This window comes from Apaloderma vittatum, unplaced genomic scaffold (genome assembly GCF_000703405.1).
Source record: "Apaloderma vittatum isolate BGI_N311 unplaced genomic scaffold, ASM70340v1 scaffold13862, whole genome shotgun sequence".
Lineage (NCBI taxonomy): Eukaryota > Metazoa > Chordata > Aves > Trogoniformes > Trogonidae > Apaloderma > Apaloderma vittatum.
In genome coordinates this window covers 11,839-20,944 of record NW_009703166.1, presented here as the reverse complement: position 1 = coordinate 20,944, position 9,106 = coordinate 11,839, and the positions used below count along the sequence as shown (strand labels likewise).

At 39.0% G+C, this 9,106-nt stretch overlaps 1 protein-coding gene across 1 annotated transcript in view; it reads right to left on the bottom strand.

The window, feature by feature from the left end:
* LOC104270237 (yorkie homolog) overlaps positions 1-9,106 on the bottom strand; it is a gene marked incomplete at both ends in the record, with an annotated part of 22,748 nt that overhangs the window by 8,030 nt on the left and 5,612 nt on the right. Inside the window, one exon of the mRNA XM_009864536.1 lies at positions 6,779-6,892. Coding sequence (XP_009862838.1) covers positions 6,779-6,892 — 114 coding nt within the window. The remainder of the gene's footprint in view (positions 1-6,778; positions 6,893-9,106) is intronic.

Genomic DNA, 9,106 nt, shown 5'->3' with positions numbered 1-9,106 from the left:
GCAAATGAGGTTAAGCAGTAACGTAGATAGCTATAAGAAACTTCAGCTCAGTGCAAAACAAAACCTTTCTTTAAAAAGATATCAGTTTTAATTTTGGATGTCTAAACAATTTCTAAAATTTTGACTTTACTTTAAAATCTTCTTACACTGTTAGTGTAAGTATTACTACTGCAGGAGAACCACATAGGACACACTGCATAGGACATGAGAAGAATCCTCCATAAATTGTGTGTATGACACACTGAAGACTACAGAAGGTGCAGGACTCGAGCTCATCAAGGCCTTATGTCTGTCCACTGAATATCTGGCAAAATTTATTTAATCAAAGCTAGTACATATTTTAGACCAAAGTTTAATCAGTAAAGAGTCTAAGTGCAAACAGTTTCACTGCTTAATCACCACATAATACTTCCTGGGTTAATTAGGCCACATGACAAGCTTCTGTATAATTTCTTATAAAATGACAACTTTTTAAAAAAATATTACCTTCATTTCAGGGGCACAAATCCTGTGTACATATATGTGCACATCTGCATCTTTTCTCTCATGTCTGTCATAAGTCCACTAGAAATGATTAAACAGGAACTACAAAACCCAGTAAAAACTACTGCAATAAAAATAAATAATCAACAATAATCTGTAGAGAATGGAGTAAAATCATTCTCTGTATATAAGAAACTGAAATCATGTTTCAACATGATTGAATTCAAGGAGGAAAAAGCTGACGCTTCTTTGAATTTTAGATTATGTATTATTAGATACAGAGTATATAATTATTGTGTGTGCATATATACATTTAGACCACAGATAATGAATTCTGTGTTCAAAACGACGCACCTTCAATTTTTAACCTCTACGCTCATTAACAGAGACATGGACACTGTCGTGTTAGCAGGATATGGTAGAAGAAATGGTCCTATTAACAGTGCAGTTTTCTGGGGTTATTCAGCCTGGAGAAGCGAAGGCTCCAGGGAGATCTCAGAGCAGCCTTGCAGTGTCTGAAGGGGGCTACAGGAAAGCTGGGGAGGGACTGGTTACAACAACATGTGGTGACAGGACAAGGGGCAATGGCTTTAAACTAGAGCAGGGTAGACTTAGATTAGACATTAGGAAGAAGTTCTTTCTGAGAGTGGTGAGACACTGGAACAGGTTGCCCAGAGAAGCTCCAGAGGCCTCATCCCTGGAAGTGTTCAAGGCCGGGATGGATGAGGCTTTGAGCAACCCAGTCTAGTGGGAGGTGTCCCTGCCCACGGCAGCAGGTTTGGAACTCTGTGGTCTTTAAGGTCCTTTCCAACTCAAGCTGTTCTATGATTCGATGATTCTGTGATTCCACATAAAATAGGTAACTGTATCTTTACATAACACTTAATAATGGATTAATAATAGATTTCTTCACTGAGCTCTGCTCCGTAAAGAGGTATAAATATATCTCGCTTTTGAACAAACCAAGATTTTAATTTCTAGAATGATGATGAACAACTAATAAACCATTTATGGTCACTACCATAAGGGCAGCATCCTCTGTTATGAAGGGACGCTCGCCAGTGAAATTTCATCTGCTGCTGCAGATTTGCAACAAGCTTCCTTTGCCACAAGTCACTGGTTCACTGAAAACTGATGCTGCTCCATCCATATACATTCTGACACAAGTAGCAAAATAGTCTTTTCCCCACTCAGAGTGATCTCCTGAAAATGTCCTTCTGCAAAAACAGAGACAGGAAAGTGAAAAATCTAATACCAACAGACCTTTCAGATGAGTCAAATCCGCTTTGTTTTAGAGAGCATGTCAAGAGGATATGCCACAGGATTTGCAGATCAAAACCAACTGTGGCTCATGCTCTGCTTTTGTGCAAAAACGGAACGCAGATCTGGAACTTAAAAAATCTGAAATGCCACTGTGACCAGACATAAGGTCTGGAGTTTTTTTGACCGAAGGCAAAAAAGAGTTTTTCAGCCTAGGGTTCTAGTTCTATCTTGTCCATCAACCTGCCTCTGGCAAGGCTCCTACAAACTAATTTGAAGAAATGAGTAATAAACATGCTAGAGAGGTAAGCGAACACTATGGAATACTTCCTTTCAGTTTCCAGCACTTAAAAATTAGCAGATGCTCCAAAGCTTAAGGTTTTAAGTGCATTTCAAGTTTGTTGTGTGGTTGACATTTTAATTTTTTTTAAATGGAAATGAAAAATACATGTTTCAATGAAACCTACAGATGTATTTCTTAACAAGTTGTTTCAAAGGTATATTGTTCTCACTTTACAAAAAAAGGAAGCAGAAAATCCTGATGTGCATTCTCTACACTTGTACCGTTATAACTACTTTTATTCCTTTTCCTATTTGTGCAGTTCAAGCAGTTACTGTACACAGTTCCTACGGAACTTTCCATAATGATATTAAACACAGTCCTAAACTCATACAGAACTTCAAAAAAACATTAACGTAATCTCTAAGCAGGAGCAATACAAATAAAGTCATGAAAATTATTTCAATCTGAGGTCACACCTTCTGTTTCATATTCCGTAGGGCAGATCCAACATTTGAAAAAGACCGGGCATGTGTAACACTGGTATGATCACTAGTAACAAATCTATAAAACCGAGGTCTGGAATAAAATAACAAGAAAACTGAAACAGTGTCTGTTTTACTCCAATTCCTGCAGACAGACTTGTCTGACTACTCTAATGGAGTACTACTATTTCATCACAAGGCTTTTATTAACCCAATAAAGACACATAAATAAACCACCACCTTCTAGTATTTTCCCATTTCACATTCACCATCTCATCTTCAAATTATTTTAAGTTGCATTTCAAAAACAAATCCCGTCATCTGCAAACTTAAAATAACAGTTAAAATCCCTTTAACGGTATTTGATACAAAACCCAATTCTTGGCAACTTTAGCAATAAATTTGAACAATTCCCAACTTCAGCTGGTTCTAGGAAATTTAATGTTATAGGAAAAGCAGATGTTCTACTTCACCAGCTCCGGCTGCTCAGAAAGCATAGCTGACCTGCTTCCCACCCAGACGTACTCTGACCATCCAGAAAACATATTAACTTAACAGAAAGGCTTAAGACAAACAGCAGGATCTGTGAAGAATGACCAATGGACAACAGCAGAAGCCAGTAAGAGACAAAATGGTTCAAAACCAGGAGCTCAATCTGCAGTCTGATTACCTTAAAGAAATAATCTAAAAAGAAAGAAACAAGGAAAAGGAAAAGTGATTTGAAGCCCCTTACTTGAAGGCCTGCAGAGGCACTAAGAAGGTAGGAGAGCATGTTTGTACCAGATGCTCCACTAGCCAAGAATCCTGCTGACACAGGCCTAAGGACCCCCCTTCCTACTCCCATTCCTTTGATCCCACATCATCTTTTATGATTGCCTGTGTCTGGCATGAGAAGACTCTCCTTTCACACTTCCAGGTTTTTCCTGGATTTTAAAGTTTGCAAATTGTCCTAAAGCGGAACTGCTCCAAAGTCAAATCTGCAGACTTGGAGGAGCATCACCTGAGCCACAGCAAGACTCCACTGCTGCTTAAGTGGTACAGCTGAAGACCTCAAGCCCTCTTCAAAGACGTTAGTTCTGAGTTTTGGAACCAAGTTCTTATCTTCAGCTTGCAGCACTCAGGTTTTAGACCCAGCCTACTCCACAGCCAGGTATTCTGACAGGAACTCTTATCTGATGCGTTAGTCTTAAAAGCCTGCTCCAAGAAGGAATCCACCCTAACTGCATCCTTTTATTTTCACATGAATGCAATACCTGAATCCCCCTTCCCAAGTAAAGTAAGTCAGTAGGTGTGTCCGCCTGAAACAATTTCTTCAAACTGATCCTCCTTCCTTTCTCTTTTCTAGCCACATTAATGGAAAACTCCCAGCACTACTTTATTTTTTTTTTCAAAAATGTATATGCGGGTATACGCACACCTACTAAGGAAAATAAAGATGAACACCAAGCTTCCATCTAAGGAGGAACACAGAGACATACGACTGTCTCCCTGAAGCTGTGAATGCAGAAGCAATAAGCACAAAGACTCTCAAAACCTTCTATTTCTGAATACTAGAATAGAAGAGGATGTTTCCACATACCATTCAACAGCTTTACTGTTCTCAGTGGTTCTTGAGATTGGTGGAAATGGAAGTATCAAAGAAGAAATTAATTTCTCCATTTTCAATTAACATTAGCATCATTGTAATAATCAAAATCTTCAAAATTGTAGAGTATTTCACTTACGTTTCCTTCTGAAAGTGTTAGTAGTCAAAAAATAGTGAAAATCAAGCCCTTATATTAAAGCAACAGAAAAGATCCTCGGGGGAAAAAAAAAAACCCTACGGGATTTTCAACCTATACTACGTACAGAAAGGTAAATTTCTGAGTCATTCACCTGCTATTTAGGGACACAGCACATATTTGTTGAGGATCTCCACATGGTAAATAAATGCAAGGCTCAGTATCTTAGTTCTATCAAACAGATTTTTTTTCTTCCTTACTGAAGTGACTTAAGGAGGTCAGAAGTGAGAATGCAACAGGAATAACACTTTATATTTTCTTGGCCCAAATGATAAAAACATAAACCACAATACAGTGTGTACAACTTCAGATTTCAAGGAAAACTCCTTCAAGCTCAACAGCAGCTAGCAGCTTGTCTCTATTTGCTGTCACTCCAGATCACAAGAGCCCACATGCTTTTTTTTTTTTTTTTTTTTTTCTTTCCTGCCCCTTTCAGTTACACTTGAGCTCTTTGACTGAAAAGGTCTGGAACAGATTAAAAGTCCGACCACAAAATAAAGAGCCTTGGCATGTGCTCAAGCCTGTCTGGGATACACATACACAGTGGGCCCAAAAAGGGAAGCTATGCAGCAAGAAAACCTTATGCAGTCTTTTGGACGTTTCTAACTTCTTCGAATTTAACTGCACAACCTTTACATTTGATAGGAGTTTCAGTAGGCATAAGACAAGTAGCTTTTGCCCTTACAGTTAGACCATACTATTTACAGGAGTATAAAATAGTTCTGAGAAACAAGACTCATCTCACTCATGACCTCTGACAATTAAAGCCTTTTCCATGCTCCTGTTTAATTCCAGCTCATCACTGGAAACTCTAAAGTAACACAAAGAAAAACACATACCCTGCGAGACTACTTAAGTAAATATAATTGACCTGCCTCTTCTAACTGCAAAACGCAGCACTGATTTTCAAAATGACTGCTTCCTTTTTGGCCTTATCCGCACACTAAGCAATTGTGAGGTTGCGAATTACCCACACGCTCCTCTTGCGACACGCAAACAGGTCTGCTATTCTGGCTGCTGTTAAAGCCGGCATGGATGTTTGCCAAAGCTGACAACCTTCTGCACACGCCCCACCTTCGGGCTCAAGTTGCACAGTGGTTCGACCTGTCTACAAACTGGTGAGCGGTTTATAAAGAGAGGGTGACAATGTGGTGCTCTCCGTAAAGAGCAAACAGATGTTTAAAATAAGCGCTCAAGCCTCCGAAAGAAAAATGCTGAAATTTGTAACAACCGTTTCAAAAAACGCCCCCCCCCCCCAACAACAACAAAACCCAAAACAAAACAGAAGAGCCACTGTTAGTTTTGCAGCTCTGTGTTTATATGGCATTCATGGAGTTAATGCCTCTCCCAAAAGGGGCCCACAGTTGTTGTTAGGTCAACCCCTGTAAAGCTTCAAAGGCTTTGTATCCCCTCAGCCTGACCTACTCAGTGATCTGCACACTGTTTTCATTTAGTTGCACCGAGGCCAAAACTAAAGCCTGAAAACCACAATGATCTCTTTTTTTTTTTTTTTTACCCCTACTGTTTTTTCCGTGGCTCTGGAAAAATAACTAAAATCCAAAGGAGTTGAAAATAGTAAGTTATAGGGAAAACAAATCAAGGGCAAATTAATACAGCTATTAAAGCTAACGCACACACAAAGGTCATGGCTTTATTCAAAACTAAAGCTGTAATACCACCTTAAATACATCAGATCACTTCGATAAGCTAAGAAACTAGTTTTGAGTCTCTTAATATTATGGATATTATGGATATAATATTACGGATAGCTATTGTTATCCACAGTCACCAGAGCCAGTATTTTATTGAAATGTTTGCAGCTCTGCCCTTCATGTAGATCAAAAACATGACAAAAAATGAGAACACTTCTATTTTGTTAAATCTTTACATCTAGAGCCTGTGACCTCTAATTTACTGTTTCTATTTCCAATATTACATAGTTTTATCCCACAAAATGAATATTAAAGTAGAAACAACCAAACTAATAGTTTCTCTCCACATTGTTTAAAATAAAGTTTTGTCATGATCATTGCTGTGACAAGCTGGAATTATAAGCTGGTATATGTTTCAAGTGTATTTACTATTATTTGACAACGCCCTCTTCAAGATAGCACAAAGGAAAGTAATTATTTGTCTGGGAATTAAAAATTCTTCCATGGTAAAGCTTTGTAATTTTAAAGGGAAGAGTGAGCTTGGCCAAAATTGCCTCTACGTAAGTAAATTCTGAGTGCCACCAATTGTGGGAACTGTATGGATCATATGCCAAAATACCAGCCCCTAGCATTCAAAACTTTGGTGACATACACCGCTAAAGGATATACACTAATCCTTTTCATATTTTTTTAAAATAATGATTTAAAGAAGGTCTCTATAATTCAGATTAAAATATAGTTTAAAGGTACTATTGGAAGTTTTCAAAATATGCCTGCAAAATTAAAGCTGAGTGAACTGAAGCGAATCAAAAATTCTGAAGTGAGATGAACTTTTACCAAAGCGTGGGTCAAGCCTTGGGTCTAGCCAAGATGTGGTCTTGTTCTTATGGTTTATGTAGTAAATTTCTCCATCCTGGGTCATAGCTTGTTCCCATCCATCGGGGAGTGGGCCTGCAATATAGAAGGAAGGAGTTGATGGCGGGCTCTCGTTTGCTCCAGCTGAAATTGATCTAAAAAGAATTCCAACATTTTACATATATAACAGTACATGAAACAGAAGAGTTTCAAGCTCATGTCTAACATTTCTGGGATAAGGGCAAAGAAGTGGTGGGTGAGAAATCAAAGAACAGAAAACACTTCTATCGTTTTGATTTAGGATTTGGAGTTTAATTTTATAACTTCTTTGCATCCTTTCATGTGCTTTTGACACTCCCTTTTGCTATAGCGTTACAGTCCAAACCCAGCAATAAGTCAAGCCTGCCAGAATGAAACCAGCGCAAGCACCAGGAAAAAGAACAAGCAGGGAGATATTTTGCCACTCATGGGAAAGTTCATCAAGTGATTAAGGCCCAGCAGCAGCAACAAGGTAACACTGATGAGATCCTGAAATACTCCACTATCTTTCACAATTAACAAAAGTAACAGAACTCAGTTTCCCTTTGCCTCACACCGTAAGTTTCTGTGAAAGCGTTAAAGGCTTTTAGGCAAGCAAAATCACAAAAACCTGAAGAACAGGAGGCAAAACAAGCAACGAAAAAGCAAAGCTAAGAAAGCACCAGGAGCAGACATAGCAACACAGGGCTACGCACAGCAGCGCTACGCCTCTACGAGCAGGAAGGCACAGGCAGGAAAACCCACATAGAGGAAAGGGTAAAAGGGAGGGGGTGATGGTATTGTGGGGTCTACAGCCGATGTCTGAACACAGAGCCCTCAGGTGTGCTTCCCTTACGTTCCAAACAGCAGCTTTCAGGAAAACCACCCTTCCTCACCATACAGTTCATAAACCTCTCAGCGTCCTCTCCACGTGACTAGGTACATTCATCTGTATTTTTGCTTGGCCTGAGAACTATTTTTAAAGTTTTGTTCATCTCACCTTATCTGGCAGGCGCTTTATAACTGTATGGGTTTGAATTCTTATACTTACACAGACATGAAATTTTAAAACTACTTAAATTAGATACAAGAAGATCCTGCCTATATTTCTTTAGATTTGAGTACAATCCTAAATTACCTTAGCAAAATATTCACTACAAACATCAAGAATGTAAAAGAAATTAGAACAAGTCTTGCTGCAGGAAGCCATCATATTTCAACCTCTCCTTCCACTCTTCCTCAATATAATATATAGTAACGCCCTAGCAAAAGCCATCTGGCTGTTAGACTTGGGCTAACAGACCGTTCCGTATAATTTAAGGCACATTAAGTATGCACAAACATCCTAATTTCACACATGAGATTCAGATACACATACAAAAATATGCGTGTGTATCTCTGATAAATGAAGCACCTACTACATCCACATTCAAATTACACTAGCTCTTTGCCTGTCATTTTATCCCCAAGTCATACTCCTCTTGAGGAATTCACTGTCTAATGCTGGGGGATACAGCAGGGGGAGGATAAGATTTCTTTGCTTAATCTCAAAACATGTTCTTGGAGAAGTGTCAAAGAGAGTAAAATAATCATTCGATTGCATTCCAGTAATATCCCAAGGCATAACCAGCACAAGAATCTCTTACCGTAGTTTTTCAAGACCCCCTGCAAGCTACATTTCTAAATTAAACTGTTTCATTTTGGCTCAGAAAACTGTGCCTTTCTCTAGCAACCTCACTATTCCACTATTAGAGCTACATGTTTTCAAGTGAGAAAAAACAGTGATCATTGGATATTTCCTTCCTATCCTTAATGTTCACAAGCTTCAATTGCTGCATGCAAGTAACAAGAACACCTCAGCATTTATCAGAAGCAACTGAATGAAACAGGCAAGAAACAGTGAAAACACTGTAAAACATTCATAAATCCCAACACAGTACAAGGCTTAGATGCCGAATCGAAAGCTCAAGTGCAAAGAACCCTGTACTGTGCTACCATACCTAAAGAGCAGAGAGCTGATCAGCAAGATGCTGTTTTAGAAAACCAGGGCAGAGGAGCACAGCAACGCGCCCCACATCATCCAAGCGCAGAAGCCAATGAAGAACCAAAAATATTCCTTTTCTGCTAAGCCAACCCCTAGCCATGTGGGTAGACCTTCTTGCTACCATGCTCTTCAGAGTCCTTGTAAGCCACACATCCCTCGGAGACAAAACTCATCAAGAAACTCTTTTTTGAACAGCAAACCCAAAAAAGCCAGCAGGCTCTAGGAAGAAAAAAAAGTCTAGCCTTTGG